The 21,171-nt window shown below is 41.2% G+C and overlaps 1 protein-coding gene across 2 annotated transcripts in view; it reads right to left on the reverse strand.

Annotated features, from left to right (window-relative positions):
• Window positions 1-818: 818 nt before the first annotated feature.
• Window positions 819-21,171, reverse strand: part of usp32 (ubiquitin specific peptidase 32) — a 269,634-nt gene continuing 249,281 nt past the window's right edge. For both annotated transcript variants that reach the window (XM_072469512.1, XM_072469511.1), the window contains exons 28-34: window positions 19,127-19,213; window positions 18,406-18,526; window positions 18,011-18,202; window positions 11,314-11,557; window positions 10,552-11,024; window positions 8,830-8,922; window positions 819-3,109 (exon numbers count right to left, since the gene is read on the reverse strand). In XM_072469512.1, the coding sequence (XP_072325613.1) occupies window positions 2,936-3,109; window positions 8,830-8,922; window positions 10,552-11,024; window positions 11,314-11,557; window positions 18,011-18,202; window positions 18,406-18,526; window positions 19,127-19,213 (1,384 nt within the window). In that variant the 3' untranslated portion in view covers window positions 819-2,935. The remainder of the gene's footprint in view (window positions 3,110-8,829; window positions 8,923-10,551; window positions 11,025-11,313; window positions 11,558-18,010; window positions 18,203-18,405; window positions 18,527-19,126; window positions 19,214-21,171) is intronic.

The raw sequence follows: 21,171 nt of genomic DNA on the forward strand, positions 1-21,171 counted from the left end.
AGTTGCTTCACAGCTCCGGGGTCCCAGGATCGAATCCCGGCAAGGTCACTGTCTGTGCGGAGTCTGCACCTTCTCAGAGCATCTGCGTGGGTTTCCTCCGGGTACACCGGTTTCCTTCCACAGTCCAAAGATGTGCGGGTTAGGTGGATTAGCCATGATAAATTGCCTTTAGTGTCCAAAAGAATGTGTGAAGAGGGGGTTACTGGGTTACGGGGATAGGATGGATACGTGGGCTTCAGTAGGGTGCTCTTTGTAAGGGCGGGTGCAGACTCGATGGGCCGAATGGCCTCCTTCTGCACTAAGTTCTATGATGAGTATGGTTAAATAATGGTGTGTGAAATTCTTGGCAGGCAATGCCTCATTAAGCCAGTGGATCTGCTTGAAGCAGCAAAATTGGTCAGAGAATAGATGGAGGTTCTAAATTGGAGCAGTGTGATGAAATAGTATGTAGGATAGCATAGTCGAAAATAAATGGCCAACTGAGGTTAACATATTACATACTTAAACACTCTGTAAATATGTGTACCAAGGTCACATGTCACTTGGTACCCAGGCTTAATTATAATTATTTTTAATAATTATTATTTTGTGTACCACGGTCCATGTCCAAAGGAGTCTAAATACTCATTTTAAAAATTAAATCAAAAGTCCAATTATCCTCCCCTGGATTCTCAATTCGCCAGGTGTCCAGTGGCTAATGTATTGGACGACATTGGTGTAGGATAAAATGACCGTGCACTTTGTCAGAAGGTCACACAAATATTTAATACTCATGGCAATTAAGTTTACGGAGTTATCAAAAAAAATCTGTATACACATTTATTCAAGTCAGTCATTCCAGCCACTGTATTTATTGTTTTTAATAGTTACAGATGAACAAGTTCACTCCATATACAATTACCAATACAGTTTTTACAGCTCGTATTACAATACATCACTGCTATTTGTTTATTTACAGAGCACTTATGTACATAAAAATTCTCCAATTAATTCAGTGCAATGTCAATATTTTTTTTACAAGAATTTACAAAATAAGATGTAATGTAGTTACTCAGATAAATTAATAAATTCTGCAGTTATTAATGATTTAATTAAATAAAAAATAATATTTTTCAACCATTATATCTATAACGGATTGTAAGAACACACAATACAGCAGTAGATTGCACTACCTGCCCTAATTGTAGGGCTGTGACTGAGGGTGGTTTAAAATATTAATTTCTCACACAATCACTCAGGCATTTTGTTTTAAACTCTTGTATAACATAAAAAGAGGAACAATTCTGGAAACACAATGTAAAATTGCTGCTATTGTTCTAATCAGAATGTGCACCTGTATTTTTGTCAGGATATCCAGAATACACGTAACTGATAAGTGCATGATCTCTGCTTTAATGTTACTGTGTGTAGAGAAAGCATGGCTAGATTGATTTAGAACACCAAGCAACGAGGCACAGAAATTAGCCATCACTTTTGGAATCAGTACGTGAGAATTGTGTGACACACTGATTGCAATGCAAAGGAACAAAATGAAAGAAACTAGTTGTTCCCTATTACATTGCATTTACCAATGTTCCTCTTCAACAGAGCTTAATTAGTAGTCTTTATATGAATACACACATATGTATCTATATATATATATATTTAAGACCATCTGAAGTAGCTGTAGGATGTTGCAGGATGTCAATAAAAATCACATTGGGCGGGAATTGCAATAACCTGTAAAGGTAAAACACTGTTCAATTATAGTACCTAACTCTGGATATCAAATGTCTGTTCCAGTTTTGAATGTAGTAAAATAGATCAACATATCATCTGATTCTGCCAACTAGGTTGTTTTTTGTGCCAAAAAAAGTTCTGCTTGAAAATGCATCTAGGTGTATGGACTCCTTGCAGCTCAAGTAATGGCATCAAGTTAAAAATCCAAACTGATAATTAAAGTAAAAAACAGAAATCCTGGGTCCAAAGTATTTGAATGTAATACCAACTTGAACAAATCATATGGTATGGCGCAGTGCTGAAAATGCAGGTGAAATTTAAATGTAATACTATTAAAACCTTTAAAAATCAGGTTTCTTTAGTTTCAGCCTAATCAAAAATATTAAACCTATGATCCAAAGATGGTTTACTCTATATTCATAATAAATATGAATTGTTAAAAGAACAGAAAATGCTAAGATCAGTGTAGCATAATCTGACTTATGTCTATGTCTAAAGAACATGTAAATCAACAGAACAGCAAGGAAAATTCAAGAAACACAACCCAACTTTACATTACCTTTTTAATTGCTTAAAATTGGTTCAGTTCAATTCATTCTTTCTTGTGCCAAAAGTTTTAAATAATCATGGCACATATTTTGTAATTTTTCAGGTTTTTACATCAAACAAAAGAAATTTGTTTCTGGAGAATTTACACAAAGGTTTTAAAATAGTAATTTCCCTACAACTATATAACATTAAAAATACAAGCTGAAGTAATAGTTAAAAAGGTAACAAATGTAAACTGTGTTTCATGAACTATTCACTCCAAATTCACTAGGGAAAAATATAGTCTACACAGTTAGTGATAGATAAACTCTGTTAAGAGTTAAAATGCTGCAGCCCAAGTTTTAGTAGGTTTAAATTTCTTTCTGGCTTGCTACCATTCTGGTCTCATCAACACAATGCATGAAACTCAAACAGTTTAAGAAAAGGAGGTAGCAGATCACATTGGCTACTGACATGTTGCAAATAACAACTGGAAAATCAGTATTACCACCTGTTTTCAACTTCTACATGTTTTTCTTGTGCTTCATAATCACATAAAGGGTAATTTGCAGAAGCAGTACATTTTGAGCAGAAATCCTGTCCAACCCTGAAATTCTCATCTTGGAGTATTTTGTTGCCAGTGTCATTCTGGAATCTCATGGCATTTTGCGAATGGAAGAACACATATTCACTGCAGAATACAGTACTTTCTATAATCAGATTCAAAATCTTCATCCATACTGCTAGTGTCTGCCATCTTCTTGCCTTCTGTCTTTGGCAGGAACTGTGCATAGTTCACACCTTGTTGCTCATAGAAAAGGATATAGGCTGAGTCAGTATCAATTTCTTCAGGATGTACCTCCTATACCGGAGAAAGGAAGGAAGAATAATTGGGTTCATAGTTTATAGACACAAGAAGCAGAGGGAGAGAAGGGTTAGGAGAATAAGACTAATGACATTCTCAGGCAAGAAGTAAAGGTTCACAAAATAGAAAAACATTATCCCTTTCGGCAAATAAATAGTAAGAGTGGTAAAAGGGGAGTAGGGCCGATTAGGGCCAAAAGACTTATACATGGAGGCAGGGAACATGGCTGAGGTATTAAATGAATACTCTGCATCTGTCTTTACCAAGAAGATGCTACCCAGGCCATGGTAAAAAAGAAGGAAATTCTGTCACGAGAGGAGGAAATATTTAATAGACTGCCTGTACTTAAATGTAGACAAGGCACGAGGACCAGGTGAGATGCATCCAAGGAATTGAGGCGAGACTGGAAATTGCAGAGGTACTGGCCATAATTTCTCATCTTCTGAGGTGGTGCCAGAGTACTGGAGAATTGCAAACATTATAGCCTTGCTCAAGTGTAAGGATAAACCCAGCAACTACAGACCAATAGGTTTAACTTCACTGGTGGAAAAACTTCTAGAAACTGTAATTTGGGACACAATTAAGTCACATGGACATATTCAGGTTAATCAAGAAATCCATGCTGACTTTCCTCACAGGAAAATAGTGTTTAACTTGGAAGATTTTCACCGAGGTAATAGAGAGAGTTGATGAGGACGATGCTGTTGATGTGGTGTACGTGGGCTTCCAAAACGCATTTGGTAACAGTGCCAACATGTTGACAAAATTGATTGGGTGACAGGAAACTGAGATTAATAGTTAATGGATGCTTTTGGGTTGGAGGAAGGCTTGTAGTGGAGTTCCCCAGGGAATAGTATTGGGATCTTTGCTTTCAGGATATATATATCAATGATCTAGACCTTGGATTACAAGGAACAATTTAAACATTTGGAAACAATACAAAACTTGGAATCATTTATAAACACTGTGAAGCAGACAGTGTAGAATTTCAAAAGGACACAAATTGGTGGAATGTAAATTGGTGGAATGAGCCTATAGGTGGCAGATGAAGTTTAATGTAGAGAAGAACATGGAGAGAAGGGGCACTGGTTAGCAGAGCTGCCTCACAGCACAGAGGACCCGGGTACGATCCCGGCCCCGGTCACTGTCTGTGTGGAGTTTGCACATTCTCCCCATGTCTGTGTGGGACACGCTCAAAAAGATGTGCCAGGTAGGTGAATTGGCCATGCTAAATTGGCCCTTAATTGTGAAAAAAATTGGGTACTCTTAAATTTATTTAAAAAAAGAATCAGGAGGGATGGTACAAGATAAAGGGTACTGCTCTAAAGGAGTGCATGAGCAGAGGGGCCTGGACGTGTATGTGCATAAGTCATTAAATTAAATATGTCATTAAATAAAGCGTCCATTATCCTAGGTTTTGTTAATAGGAGCGCATTTATGTTAAACTTGTATAAGATACTAGCAAGACTTCAGCCCGAGTATTATATACAATTCTGGGCGCCACAATTTAAGGAGGATGGGAAGACATTAAAGAGAGTGCAGAAGAGAATGGTTCCAGGGATGAGGAACTTCAGATTTTGGAGAAATTGGGACTCTTTTCCTTGGAAGAGGCGAGGAAATTTGATAGAGGTATTCAAAATCGTGAGGCGGGATGGACAGAGTAGATAGGGAGAAACTGCTGCCGCTTGTAAAAGGATCGAGAAAGAGAGGGATGATTTTAAACGTTTTCATACAGTGAGTGGTTAGGGTCCGGAATGCACTGCCCAAGTGTGTGGTGGAGACAGGCTCAATCAAGAATTTCAAGAGGGAACTAGATTATTTGGAAAGAAACAATCTTCTGGGTTATGGGGAGAAGGCAGGAGAATTAACACAAGGTAAAATGCTAATTCAGAGAGATGAGGTGAATGGTCTCCTCCTGCGCTATAATAATTGTAAATTAGTAAATTTACAGTCTTTAATTAATGAAGGATCATGGCCACTGGAGTTAGAACATAAGAACATAAGAACTAGGAGCAGGAGTAGGCCATCTGGCCCCTCGAGTCTGCTCCACCATTCAATGAGATCATGGCTGATCTTTTGTGGACTCAGCTCCACGTTCCGGCCCGAACACCATAACCCTTAATCCCTTTATTCTTCAAAAAACTATCTATCTTTATCTTAAAAACATTCAATGAAGGAGCCTCTACTGCTTCACTGGGCAAGGAATTCCATAGATTCACAACCCTTTGAGTGAAGAAGTTCCTCCTAAACTCAGTCCTAAATCTACTTCCCCTTATTTTGAGGCTATGCCCACTAGTTCTGCTTTCACCCGCCAGTGGAAACAACCTGCCCACATCTATCCTATCTATTCCCTTCATAATCTTATATGTTTCTATAAGATCCCCCCTCATCCTTCTAAATTCCAACGAGTACTACAGTCCCAGTCTACTCAACCTCTCCTTGCAATCCAACCCCTTCAGCTCTGGGATTAACCTAGTGAATCTCCTCTGCACACCCTCCAGTGCCAGTACGTCCTTTCTCAAGTAAGGAGACCAAAACGGAATACAATACTCCAGGTGTGGCCTCACTAACACCTTATACAATTGCAGCAGAACCTCCCTAGTCTTAAACTCCATCCCTCTCGCAATGAAGGACAAAATTCCATTTGCCTTCTTAATCACTTGTTGCACCTGTAAACCAACTTTTTGCGACTCATGCACTAGCACACCCAGGTCTCTCTGCACAGCAGCATGTTTTAATATTTTATCATTTAAATAATAATCCCTTTTGCTGTTATTCCTACCAAAATGGATAACCTCACATTTGTCAACATTGTATTTGATCTGCCAGACCCTAGCCCATTCACTTGGCCTACCCAAATCCCTCTGCAGACTTCCAGTATCCTCTGCACTTTTTGCTTTACCACTTATCTTAGTGTCGTCTGCAAACTTGGACACATTGCCCTTGGTCCCCAACTCCAAATCATCTATGTAAATTGTGAACAGTTGTGGGCCTAACACTGATCCCTGAGGGACACCACTAGCTACTGATTGCCAACCAGAGAAACACCCATTAATCCCACTCTTTGCTTTCTATTAATTAACCAATCCTCTATCCATGCTACTACATTCCCCTTAATGCCATGCATCTTTATCTTATGCAGCAACCTTTTGTGTGGCACCTTGTCAAAGGCTTTCTGGAAATCCAGATACACCACATCCATTGGCTCCCCGTTATCTACCGCACTGTTAATGTCCTCAAAAAATTCCACTAAATTAGTTAGGCACGACCTGCCCTTTATGAACCCATGCTGCGTCTGCCAATGGGACAATTTCCATCCAGATGCCACGCTATTTCTTCCTTGATGATAGATTCCAGCATCTTTCCTACTACCGAAGTTAAGTTCACTGGCCTATAATTACCCGCTTTCTGCCTACCTCCTTTTTTAAACAGTGGTGTCACGTTTGCTAATTTCCAATCTGCCGGGACCACCCCAGAGTCTAGTGAATTTTGGTAAATTATCACTAGTGCATTTGCAATTCCACTAGCCATCTCTTTTAGCACTCTGGGATGCATTCAATCAGGTCCAGGAGACTTGTCTACCTTTAGCCCCATTAGCTTGCCCATCACTACCTCCTTGGTGATAACAATCCTCTCAAGGTCCTCACCTGTCATAGCCTCATTTCCATCAGTCACTGGCATGTTATTGGTGTCTTCCACTGTGAAGACCGACCCAAAAAACCTGTTCAGTTCCTCAGCCATTTCCTCATCTCCCATTATTAAATCTCCCTTCTCATCCTCTAAAGGACCAATATTTACCTGAGCCACTCTTTTTTGTTTTATGTATTTGTAGAAACGTTTACTATCTGTTTTTATATTCTGAGCAAGTTTACTCTCATAATCTATCTTACTCTTCTTCATAGCTTTTTTAGTAGCTTTCTGTTGCCCCCAAAGGTTTACCAGTCCTCTAGTCTCCCACTGATCTTTGCTACTTTGTATGTTTTTTCCTTCAATTTGATACTCTCCCTTATTTCCTTAGATCGCCACGGTCGATTTTCCCTCTTTTTACCGTCCTTCCTTTTTGTTGGTATAAACCTTTGCTGAGCACTGTGAAAAATCTTGGAAGGTTCTCCACTGTTCCTCAACTGTTTCACCATAAAGTCTTTGCTCACAGTCTACCTTAGCTAGTTCTTCTCTCAGCCCATTGTAATCTCCTTTGTTTAAGCAGAAAACACTAGTGCTTGATTTTACCTTCTCACCCTCCATCTGTATTTTAAATTCCACCATATTGTGATCGCTCCTTCCGAGAGGATCCCTAACTATGAGATCCTGAATCAATCCTGTCTCATTACACAGGACCAGATCTAGGACCGCTTGTTCCCTTGTAGGATCCATTACATACTGTTCTAGGAAACTATCGCGGATACATTCTATAAACTCCTCCTCAAGGCTGCCTTGACCGACCTGGTTAAACCAATCGACATGTAGATTAAAATCCCCCATGATAACTGCTGTACCATTTCTACATGCATCAGTTATTTCTTTGTTTATTGCCTGCCCCACCATAATGTTACTATTTGGTGGCCTATAGATTACTCCTATCAGTGACCTTTTCGCCTTACTATTCCTGATTTCCACCCAAATGGATTCAACCTTATCCTCCATAGCACCGATGTCATCCCTTACTGTTGCCCGTATGTCATCCTTAACTAACAGAGCTACACCACGTCCCTTACCATCCACTCTGTCCTTCCGAAAAGTTTGATACCCTCGGGTTGGAGGAAGATGGAAATTAGTGAATAGTCTACGCAGACATTTCTCATCAACTCCACCATAGATTGAACTCTTAGTTCCAGGATAAAAACTATACCTATATTGGATACAACAGAGCATTTTCTGTTCTTCATGTTGTACTCAATTCTTCCAGTCTAATGTTGATCAAATTGGAGCCATCTTCTTTTGTTCCAACATCTCTGCCATTCCTCTGAAGTCCATTCATCTCCATGGCTACTAAATTGAGCTTAATCTGGTATTACAAAGCCTTTCCCTCCTTCTTAAGGTATAGGAACCTGAGTGCCCACATCTGGTCACCAAGGGCCCTATATATCTAAAATAAATATAAAATCATTTACCTCTCTGTAATGAGGGTTTCTGCCTCCCCCACCATCTGGGGGATAAGCTTCTTAAGTTAGTGACCTCTCTGCTAAGAGAAATAAAATAGGGCCTTCCTATCCACGTTTTCTAGACCCCTCTTAATTTTGTACATCTCGAATAAACCTTTCCTTAGCCACCTTAGTTCCAAAGAAAACAATAGCCTATCCAATCTTTCCTCATAGCTAAAATCCTCCATTCTTTGTAAATAAATGAAAATCTTAAAACCTTTCCCTTTGACAGTATTTTTATTCCTTGACTACTTGTTTTGTATTTTTTTTTCTCTGTACAAGTACCATACATGAATAGGATGGGAATAGATGGATACGGACCCCGGAAGTGTAGAAGGTTTTAGTTTAGACGGGCAGCATGGTCTGGGCAGGCTTGGAGGGCCGAAGGGCCTGTTCCTGTGCTGTACCTTTATTGTTCTTTGTTCATAGCAATAGAAGTTTTTCCAGGCGTGTATGTTTTGGACACAAGCCATAGCATATATGCGGAGATGTCAGCACTAGAATGTTTAATTAACACAATTTCAATTTATAGCTGAAAGGATATGCAGACAACACAGAATTGCTCCATAAACATACCTTACAGCTACTATCATTGTAGCAGTACCACTTTTCATTGGGGTTTTTGGCATATGTGACGTAGTGGCCTCCTCCCAAGATTCCCGAATGGCACTAAAATATAAAAATTTTAAAAAGTGTTTTATTTGTTAACAAGTAGAACTTTGCAGCTTTTATTGTTGATTTTTCACAAAATAACATGCAATTAAAAATCTGCAATATTGCCATACTTCAAAAATGAAACAATTTAGGAACTGACTGCAATAGATTAAAAATATTCAAGCAGGTTTAAAAACAAAATTGTTGCATTTAAATTCGAATTTTTGGACCGCTTTTGTATGAGGAAAGAGCAGAAATACCCATGGATAATTAACCTTGTTTACCAAAAATAAAGAAACACTGTAAAAAGAGATGCCCAATGAAGAAGAAAGTTAGACTGGTTTATAATCCCAAATATTTAGTTTTGATAGGTGATACCCAACATGACTTCCGAAGTGAGATCATCTGTGAAAAATCTGATCTAATTTTTCAAAGACACTAGAATGGTGGATTAGGGAAATGCAATAGATATCTGGTAAGTTTTCTAAAAGGCCTTTGCTAAAGTGTCTTGTTAGGAGATGTGGACTAAAATTAAATTCCTGTTGTGTTATTGATGATAAAGTGAGATTAATCATAAATCAACTGAAGGACCACAGCAAAAGTGTTTTAAATGAAATTACTTCCTAATGGGGTCTGGTCACTGGTATGCTGCAAAAGAAGCAAAGAAAAAAACTCAACGAATGGTCATCAACAAGACATCATGGAAAGGTTAATATTCCAGGATCATATGTTCAGTCCTGCAATGAGAGGGATTAAGCACGGGGCCTCGTCAAACCAGTGGCCACTATCACATGCTTCTCAGATTGTGATTGATGACAGTTCATTAAAGGTTCATGATTGGTAGGAGCTGTACAAATTTGTTTGTGAAATCAAGCGCCATTAACCAGCTTGTCAGCAGTTTCACATGTGGAACTCACCCTATGTACTAGAATATACAGTGCAGAAGGAGGCCATTCGGCCTATTGAGTCTGCACTGGCCCTTGGAAAGAGTACCCTACTTAAGCCCACACCTCCACCCTACCCCCGTAATCCACCTAACCCCTTTGGACACCAATGGCAATTTAGCAAGGCCAATCCACCTAACCTGCACATCTTTGGACTGTGGGAGGAAACTGGAGCACCCGGAGGAAACCCATGTAGACATCGGGAGAAAGTGCAAATTCCACACAGTCACCAGAATTGAACTCGGGTCCCTGGAGCTGTGAGGCAGCAGCGCTAGCCATTATGCCACTGACTAATACTAACTTCCAATAAGAAACCTGAGAAAATTATACTGCGGGCTGGTAGTCAACATTGATGAGTGTCAGTTAATCAGAGAAATAATGTGAAAGCAGTCAATAAACAAATGCCTGTTTCCCATGAAGATCATCAAATTGAATTACTGAAATAGTTGAAGATAGAGAAGGGTGAAACAGAATTATTGATAAACTCTGAAACTTTCAATTAATTTCACTAGCATTACACTAGCTTGCACCCATTGACTTACAAAGTCTACTGTCCTTATTTTTGGTTAAATTGCTGTGACAAAATTTACTGTTAAAGCTGCTGTACAGTCAAAACATACCTATATATATTTTGCCAAGAGTTGTAAAATGTTATTGGAAAACTAGTTTCTGAAATACATTAAAAAAATATAGTACTTACAGAAATTGCATACAAGTTATAGAGAGGCTTCAAAGGGGGTGGAACTCTTTGGTCATCTGCAGTTACATCTTCATTTGAGAGACTTTCACATTCTCCATTATGACTGCAATTTCTAAATCCATTCTGTAGTTTATTGTGACATATTCCATTGGCTAAAATGAACTCATTGTCCTGTGCTGTTACAACCTCCTGCATTATTCCCTCATGATCTCCTCCAGAACAGTTTGCCGTATCAGTGACTTCTACCACTTGGTCGAGATGAGCATTTCTGACATTCTTCATCTCCAATATTTGATCCATATCACAAATATTCTCCTTACTGCTGTCTAGATTTTCTTTACTGTTTGACAGTTTGTTCTTGCCAAGTTGTGGTAAGCGAAGTCGGCCTCTGTTTTTTCCTTGTTTCGGGCTATTAGTAGGGCTGTTGCTTTTGTTTGATGAATTATGATTTTTTCTTCCTGAAGTTGGAGACGCTGAAATTAAAAACCAAAACTGAAAATAATGATTTTCTCCCCATAAAGACTGTTTAGTTTATCAAAATCTCCTGTAATGGAACTAAAATATGTGCAGTAAGATTATGGCTAAACTGTAAAATCAAATTAATACTACAATTACAGTTGAAAACTGCAATGACACTCAATTTCAGTTTAAATCTAGTCATTAAAATATCATCTCTAGCAACAATGTAATCTCAATTCAATTTTAGTTGACAGGTTAGCAGGAGTATAGCATAAAAACAATGTACGACAATAAATCAAGTACCTTTTAAATTCAAAATACTCAAATTTACACCAGCTTGTGGTTCAGAGCCACCAGTCCCTGTTCCCTGGGAATTTCTCAAATCTAGTTTCTTCAGTTCCACTTGTGCAGTAAGCTGTTCAGTCTGCATTGAATCCCTTGGCACTAAAAATGCACTGGGGTCAAAACCTTCACGGGGAAATTTAACAATCTTCTGTGATTTAATCCAACGGCCATTTACAAACTGAAATCTTTTCAAGTGAATTATCTAAAAATAAGCACAATGCAAATAATACCAGGTTAATGTACAAAAATTTGATTTGTAAATGCTTGAGACTTGCCTTAGTAGTCTCTTAAATTTCTTATTGCTTATCAATTTAGTCTTTGCATGTATTACAAAAACTTGAGTAATAATGTATGACTAACGAATGCCCTTCCCAGCATTCAGGAATCCGTACATTCTGGAATATAATATTTAGCAAAATGAAAAAGCACTGTTTTAATGCATGAATAGCATGAAGTAAAATTACTGAATCCTCTGACCTGGAATAAAATTAGTTCTTTAAGTTAGGAATAGGGGAGAAATTGTATTTCAATTGTTTGAGGCTTTATAAAATCGTTATAAAGTAGAGGAATGAAGGGGGTTCATGTGACCTGTTCTGAATTCTGCCTGACAACAAGCTGGCTGTTAAAGGGGAACTCATGTTGTTTTACAACTGTGGGCAATGGCAAGGACATTAGCAATGACTGTGGGTAGACTGTTAGGCTTAAATTTACATGTTTGCTTTGACAGAGACTGGAGAATTCCCAGCTATGCAAACTAACATCCACAGAAGTGGCCCTGAACATCCAACTTTTAGTCCAGGTCTGGAGTAAAGAAAGAATGCCGGGCTAGAATCGGAGTCAAAGGCAGGCCCAGCATCAGTGGGCGACTCACGGCGGATGTTAAAAGGGGACCTCAGAAAGGTAGGAATTTCAGGGTGACGTGTCAGAGCATTGGAGAGATATTACTAACTTGTCAGGTGAGTGTGAACATGTAAATGTTGACCACACTTAGCTGACCCTGGAATGGATGGTCTATCATGGGCATTCCCCGGGAATAAAATGTAATTGTTGCTGCCTATTCATACTGTATTGCACTGAAGCACTTAAACCTGCCATGACAAGACAGTCATGGAGATGGCATTGTCTTGGCACCTCTACCTGATGAAGATATTCTACAGTAACGTGGTTAGTTGTTCTGTCTCAGTTGAGGGGAGGCGGTGGTGCAGTGGCTTTGTCACTGGACTAGTAATCCAGAGACCCAGGGTAATGCTTCAGTACATGTATGTTGGCATAGACAATCATAGCAGTTTGAGGGCTCTTAAAGTGGTGGGTTCATTAGCCAAGTTCTTAAGGGGCACTTCTTGTTGCCTAGAAATCAACCACAGATATGGGAAGGTGGATAAAATAGCTGAGGTAGTTGGAAACAGTTGTGGGAGCTACCAAGAAATCTTGCACAAGCTTGAAGCAAACCTTTTTATGGCTACAAACAAACTATATATTGAACAAAAGGATCTTTGGTTGATGAAGGTATTCAGAAGCTGTGTTGGAGGCCTTTGTGGCGACATGGTTACAATCAATGAGACCCTAGGCCTCAGAAAAGCATGTTAATTGGGTAAAAGCTAGGGGCATGATCTACCAGCTGCGTCCCACCGGAACTAGGGCAAGACGTGCCCGGTAAATGCCAGGAGAGGCCTTCCCCGGATTCCCGATGGCCGTTACATCTTGAGAGATCTGGTCAAATCTCTCAGGATGTCACGATTTGGGTCCCTCTCATAATGGGTGGGCTCCAGTCTTGCACAGTTAACCGTGCTAGCGCTGGATTTAACAGGCTCCTGGCATCTATCAGCCTTCTCAAGGAGACCCCAGCCAGACACCGATTAGTACTGGTCCACGTGGAGCAGGCGGAACAGCAGCTGAGGGCTCTCCCAGGCCATTGAAGGCCCCTGGGTGGTCAGGTTCAGGGAAGGGTGGCACACTAGCTCTCCCCTGGCACACAGCACTTTGACATTGGCAGGCTCGCACCTTGGCACTATCAACCTGGCACTGTCAAATTGCACAGGTGGCACTGCCAAGGGTCAGGACAAGACGGGGTGTTTGAAGGTGGGATGTTGAAAGGGCACGTATGAAGTGGCCTCTGGAAGGTTTGGGGGGAGGGGGATGGGGGGGTGCCTGAAAGGGCTCATGGGAAGGCCTGAAAAGGAGACGGCCTCAGCAACCCCACAGAGGGGTGTTTTTGTGTGGGGGGTAATGCCCATGTATGTGGGACCCTCAAGCTCATTTATAAATCGGGACACCCTTTCAAAATGGTGGCCTGAGTGAGGAGTCAGTCAAGCCAGCGGGTTCAGTTCCCCAGTGATGAAAAAGTTTGAAGTGTGGGCTAGCACGGAGAGAAAATCCTCAGGGCCCAAAAAGATGACTGTGTGGTTAGTGGTGGGGAACTCGCCGACAGAACCGAGGAGAAACTCCCAGCATCACCCGCCTGAAATGACACGTACACGCTTTTCCGTTGTGACGACAACACTGCCAATGACTCAGAGTAGGTATTCAGGGAGCCCAGTGGTGCAGTAAACGGTGAAGATATGGAATCAGCTGAGGAGGCATTTTAGGATGGAAGGGATGTCGGTGCTAACGCCGCTGTGCGAAGATCATGGGTTTGAGCCGGCAAGGGGGGGGGTTAGTGTATACAGGAGGTGGAGGGAAGTGGGGCTGGTCAAGGTGAGGGATATGTATTTGGAGGAAGGCTTCGCAGTCTGGAGGAGCTAAGGGAGGGTAGAGCTGCCGAGGGGTAGCAAGTTTAGGTATCTGCAGGTTCGGGACTTTCTGGGAAAGGTCTGGAGGGGGTTCCCTAAGTTGCCGGGATACACCCTGCTGGAGTGAATGCTGCTGCCGGATGTGGAAGGGGATGGAAGATTTGGGGATTATATACAAGTGGCTGGGGGAGCAGCGAGGTGAGCGGGTGACAAAGATCAAGGAGAAATGGGAAGCGGAGTTGGGAGTGGAGATCAACTGGGGAGTATGGAGTGAGGCACTGCGAAGGGTAAATGGAGTCTGATACAGTTCAAGCTGGTGCACGGGTGCATATGACTTGAGCGAGAATTAGTGGGTTCTTTCAGCGGATAGCAGATCAGTGTGAGATGTGCGCGCGGGGACCAGCAAATCATGCGCACATGCTTTGGGGTTGTGAAAAATTGGGAAGATTCTGGGCGTGAGTGTTCACGGTCTTAGCCATGGTAGTGGAGGAGGAGGTGGACTCAGACCCTTTGGTGGTGACATTTGCGGTTTTAGAGAAGCCTGAGCTCATGGAGAGGAGGAAGGCCAATGTTGTGGCCTTCGTCTCTCTGATTGCAAGGCAGCAAATTTTGCTGGAGTGGCGGCTGGCATTGCCACCGGGGGAAGTGGCATAGTTGGGTGACCTGTACGACTTCCTGCGGTTGGAGAAGATAAAGTATGAGTTATATCAGGGGCTCAGCAGGAGAGTTTGAGAAAAGGTGGGTATGTTTGTTACCGTGTTTTAGGAGCTGTTCCTTGCGGGGGGTGGTGTGTGAAAATGGGGAAAAATCTGTACACTGTATTGTTGATTGTTGGGAAGTATGTTTCCCAGGGTGTTTCTTTGCTGTAACCTGCTTTGATACATGTTTGTAATAAAAATACATTTTTGAAAAAAAGAGAAACTTTTCCATTAAATTGGGCTCTGTGGCTCTCTGCATCTGAGATACCAACTCAACAGGGGATTCAATGTGCTCTCCCACATGTGCAAAGACGGCATTCAGTTACTGACTTAATGCAGCTGTGTGCTGCCAATTATACTAAACAGGTCTCCTGCTGAGCCTTGGAAAGAGCGTGAGGTATAAAAATTGAGATACACGGCCATGGCAAGGCATGGGATTCAATAGTGTGTGATTCGAGGTGTTGCTGGACCATGTGTCAATGACCCCTTCACAGCTTAACCTCTGTTGCTTTCAACATTGACTCCTTCATATTGAGGTATGACATCCAAGCTCTGTACACCCTTGCCACAGGTCCTCTGCCTCTTCTCTCCTTCATTATGTTCATGCTACAACTTCCTCCTGATGTTGTGCACACCCTTTGACCTCTACCTGCTCACACGGACTTGTTTTCATGGCACCTGTGTGAGGGTTTCATGCCAAACTTGTATCTTCCTCGGCACAAAACGCAATGTGCCATTCTCAAACATAATATTCTTTCTACCACCTGGGTACACAAGTTAGTACGGGCAAAAATAATTGCCCTGTCTGGTGAATGAAATGAAAATCGCTTATCGTCACAAGTAGGCTTTAAATGAAGTTACTGTGAAAAGCCCCTAGTCGCCACATTCCGGCACCTGTTTGGGCAGGCTGTTACGGGAATTGAACCATGCTGCTGGCCTGCCTTGGTCTGCTTTCAAAGCCAGCGATCCCACAGCCAGCAGCCCCACACTGTGCCTCCCTTGGGTTAATGGCAGACAGTTGCTATTGAATATTTGCCATTTCTGGGGTCGTTGATACAATTTTGCAGCAAATTATGAAGGAGTCCCTGCACCTCTCCAAACAAGTATGCTAGCTATCCAAAAAAATTCAAAAGGTTCAGATCTGAATCTACTAGGTGTTTCACTCCTAGGTCAACAAAATCACACAAGCGGAAGAAGCTAATAAATTCCAGAAATTGTCTAGCTGGAAGAAGGCAAAGGGTGGTGGTTGATGGGAAATGTTCAGCCTGGAGTCCAGTTACTAGTGGCGTACCACAAGGATCTGTTTTGGGGCCACTGCTGTTTGTCATTTTTATAAATGACCTGGAGGAGGGCGTAGAAGGATGGGTGAGTAAATTTGCGGATGACACTAAAGTCGGTGGAGTTGTGGACAGTACGGAAGGATGTAACACGTTACAGAGGGACATAGATAAGCTGCAGAGCTGGGCTGAGAGGTGGCAAATGGAGTATAATGCAGAAAAATGTGAGGTGATTCATTTTGGAAGGAATAACAGGAAGACAGAGTACTGGGCAAATGGTAAGATTCTTGGTAGTGTGGATGGGCAGAGAGATCTTGGTGTCCATGTACATAGATCCCTGAAAGTTGATACCCAGGTTGAGAGGGTTGTTAAGAAGGCATGCGGTGTGTTAGCTTTTATTGGTAGAGGGATTGAGATTCGGAGCCATGAGGTCATGTTGCAGCTGTACAAAACTCTGGTGCGGCCGCATTTGGAGTATTGCGTGCAGTTCTGGTCGCCGCATTATAGGAAGGATGTGGAAGCATTGGAAAGGGTGCAGAGGAGACTTACCAGGATGTTGCCTGGTCTGGAGGGAAGATCTTATGAGGGAAGGCTGAGGGACTTGAGGTTATTTTCTTTAGAAAGAAGGTTAAGAGGCGACTTCATTGAGGCATACAAGATGATCAGAGGATTAGATAGGGTGGACAGTGAGAGCCTTTTTCCTCGGATGGTGATGTCGAGCACGAGGGGACATAGCTTTAAATTGAGGGGTGATAGATATAGGACAGGTGTCAGAGGTAGGTTCTTTACTCAGAGAGTAGTAAGGGTGTGGAATGCCCTGCCTGTAACAGTAGTGGACTCGCCAACATTAAGGGCATTTAAATGGTCACTGGATAAACATATGGATGACAAGGGAATAGTGTAGATGGGCTTTAGAGTGGTTTCAAAGGTCGGCACAACATCGAGGGCCGAAGGGCCTGTACTGCACTGTAATGTTCTATGTTCTAATATATATGAGTAGCTGCTTCCAGAGAACATGCAAGATGAAATCCATCCCCATGAAAATGGTAGGTGCTCTGTTCACGGGCAGGACTTCCAGAATTCAGCCTCCACTGCCACTTTTGCAACAGCGTTGCCAAAATCAAGACTTTAGTCTCCAAGTCTCACGGGGAGTTGATAGGAATGTCAGGTTTTATAAATGTTTATAATTTAAACTGTCTATTTAATTTAAAAGGTAGAGTTGGCAGTCTGGAGGATAACTAATCAGCATTTCTACCTGGGTACAAGGCCAATGTGATTCAGGTTGTCATGGAGATATGCTTGGAGAGCAGGCAAGTCTAGGGAACAATTGTAGGATTGGGGTGCACATTTTCCCAAGACATCCATGACCCTCACAGACAGGGCAGTCTTCAAGAATCTGAGAATGAGAGCAGAGACAGAAGCAACCCACCGTTGTTATTTACCATATAGAATGCAGGTGGGACTTTGCTCTCAGACTGAAGATACCAGGTTTGTGAGGATTTAAACAAGCTGTAAGTATTTGCCTCACTTTAACTGGAGGGAGGAATCTCAGAGGTAACCCTCACTGTGAAAGGTCAATTTGGGGACGAGACGTTATGCAACTGGAAAAGGAAAGAAAAAACAAGCCATCTGGAGCTGGGAATAGCTTTGAATTGGTAGCTGGAGAATGAAGTGTCTGCTTAAGGGACAGACCAAAGTATAGCTGTAGGGTGGGGGATTTGCAGTTGCTTTAAAAGCCACAGGGGGGGAAATCCTTTCAGTAGTTTAAAGTACAGTTGCCTACAAAAGTAGTGATAGCCGAAGTGACTTTTAGTTTGTTCATTACATTAAAATTATTAAAACTTAAAATATTGGCATGTGATCCTTTCAGTCATTCACTGGAATTTTATCTTTTTAACAGTTACCGGTCTCTCGGGAGTTTGTAAAAATCAAGTGACTTTTAGTACAGTACCAGAATTGGTGGAAGTCTCCAAAGATCAAGCTTCTTTGTTGCCAGGCGATGGGTCTTACATTTTGAACAATAATAGAGCTCATCTTCCCCCAACTCTTCCTCACTGGTGAATGCCCGGAGACAGCTGTCCAAATTAATGGGCTCTGCTTGAGCTCGCCGACTCTGCTCAACACTTTCATGCTCCTCACAGATCTAACCATATGGGACAATTAAAATGCATGGTGTTTAGTCATGGTCTCTGCAATAATTTTGTATTGCACATTTGATTGTTTTGGCAGCATCATTTCAATGATTAGTGCGAGCTTGGTACAGGGAGGCAGTAAAAATCAAAATATGGTATAACAAGAAACATAACAACTTGTAAAATTATCCTATGGATTAAGTAAAATATTTACCCTTTCTTGTGATGTTTGATAGCGAAGATGTAGAGCAGTTGGATCCCAGTCAATGGCTATGTAAGCATTCCCAACAGAAGCTCGTTCATCAGAACAATCAATCTTGCATCCTCTGCAAAATCTACACCAGAACAAAAGTTAAAAGTTAAGCACAAATGCTATTCAGGATGAAGTGTGCTACAAGTGTAACTATATCAATAATAGATCAACAAATTACGAGTAGCAATTCCAACTTATTAAACATTTTCTGCATGTTGTTATATTTTAAGTTGTAAAATACTTGAATAACATGCATTTTTTCAACATCGTTTTTACATTTTCTTATCACCAAAAGAGACTGTGGAACCTGGACAGAGTTGGAAGGTTGGTGGTTGTAAACAATTCATGGTCTTCACCAATATTATTCTCTGGTGAGTTCATAATACAAGTGAAATACATCTGATGTTGGAATACATCCAAATTCTCACACTGCAAGAATTACTGTGATTACAATGAGACAACGATTGCTTAAGATTGACAACTTGTCAGCCAAATGATAAGTTAAGAATCTTCTTGTTTGTGGAAGGGCAAATCTAATTGACTGCACCCACAATAATGCACCCCAAAATGCATCATCACTTTTAGATGAAACCTGAGTAAATCATAAAACTATCTTGTAAATTCTTCATTATAGTTTAAACTAGTGATTAATGAAATTAAACTGGCTAACTTATTTTCTTACCTGTACCATGAACACCATGAACATGTATTTCCATCTTTGTGAACAACTCGAAGAGTGAATGGATACTGATAGCCCATACTGTCATCACTAGAATACAGATACATAATATATTAATTGGGAAAATAACGTATGGTATAATGCAAGGAAGGATTAGTAAATTTGAAATGATAAATCTTTGACTCATTGAGCCAAGGCTACTTTGACAATGAAAACGATCATCTAGATTTACCATTCAATATGCCTAGTGAGACCAGAAAACTGGTAAGAGTGGCTCTAGATCTTCAGCCATTGTGCTGTCTTCCTAACAGTCTTTTAAATTAGTCTACAATGATATTCCCAAAATTAACAAGGCACCATTTCAAGATGAAAAACGAATGAAAATTAGTATAGATACGATTCATTTTTCTTTATAAGCTTTATTAGTGTCACAGGTAGGCTTACATTAACAATGCAATGAACAATGCAATGAAGTTACTGTGAAAACCCCCTAGTTGCCAAACTCGGGTACACCGAGAGAGAATTCAGAATGTCCAATTCACCTAACAAGCACACCTTTTGGGACTTGTGGGAGGAAACCAGAGCACCCGGAGGAAACCCACGCAGACACGGGGAGAACATGCAGACTCTATGCAGGAATGTGACGACTAGGGGATTTTCACAGAAACTTCATTGCTGTGTTAATGTAACAATAAAGATTATTAGAAAATTATTGCGGTGGTCAAAATTACACATTTTGCCGTTCGCAGGCAGATCTTATTGGAGAGGAGGTCAGCTTCTCCACCCTCTGCCTCGGTGTGGCTGGGGGATTTAATGGGGTTCCTCGGTTTGGAAAAGGTGAAATTAGCCTTGAGAGGGACGAGTGAAGGGTTCCACAAGAGATGGGGTTTGTTTATATTACATTTTTGAAAGCTAGTTGTCGCTAAGGGAATGGCGAGGTTGCTTTAGGGTTATTTCAGTTGTAAATGTGTTGTGTGATTGTTCAAATGTTAAAATTTGAATAAAATATTTTTTAAAAAGAGATTACACATTCCTCTGGGTTTTGTTGGAGCAGGATGAAAGAAAACAAGGCAGTTTTGATTGCAATAGAGGTAGTTGACACTGCAGACACAAGTACAGCTTTCTGAATATGTTCATGGAAACCCATTTTCACAAGCTTTTACTCCAGGAGAACAGGGTCAGATTTGTAGGATCTGCTCAAAATTGATCTGTAAATAATCTTTACTACGGGGATAGCACTGCAGTGACAGTCCTAAGCTTGCTTAGGTTGCCTTAGGCTACAGAATCTAACTATATTCTTTTTAACTATCATAATCATTTGTATAATTGACCAGGGTTGTGTGGTGATATGCATCACCGTATATACACAAGGGGTTAATGTAAATACGCTACAACTAAGTAAACACTAGAGGGAGCACCAGAGACATCATGGCATGCAGCCATACAGCTAATGAACACTTAGAATAGGACACAATCAATGAGCAATCAAGACACCCAGAGGTGGCATTACCACAAGGGAGCATTACACAACCCATATAAAAGGACAGGGCACACATGCTCTGCCTCTTTCCACAACTGCGCATGTGCTGCTTCTCGCGCATGCGCAAAACACTTTTGCCAGTTCGCGTCTTCTCAGGAACTGTGCATGTGCGGCTCTTTGCGCAAGATGGCTGCCAATCAAAATTGCTGTTTGCTTCTGTTGCAAGCCTACCTTTGCCTCATAGTGAGTATAGGCGCCAGTTTTACCGGTTTCTGTTGTGTTCACCTTGCAGTACTTTTCAAACTTGTCCAGGACTGTCTGGAAGTCTCTCTTGTCCTGCCCTTTGGAGTACTTGAAGGAGTTGAAGATTTCTGTTGCACTTTCACCTGCAATGGTGAGTAGAAGATCTATCTTCTCAGCATCGGCCACGCCATCTAGGTCGGATGCCACCATGTAAATCTCAAATCTCTGCTTGAATGCACGCCAGTTGGCACTGAGATTGCCATGGTACCTGAGCTGCTGAGGAACCGGAATCTCGATCATCTTGCCTGGATGCTGTTGTTGGTAG

This window comes from Scyliorhinus torazame, chromosome 12 (assembly GCF_047496885.1).
Source record: "Scyliorhinus torazame isolate Kashiwa2021f chromosome 12, sScyTor2.1, whole genome shotgun sequence".
Classification (NCBI taxonomy): Eukaryota; Metazoa; Chordata; class Chondrichthyes; order Carcharhiniformes; family Scyliorhinidae; genus Scyliorhinus; species Scyliorhinus torazame.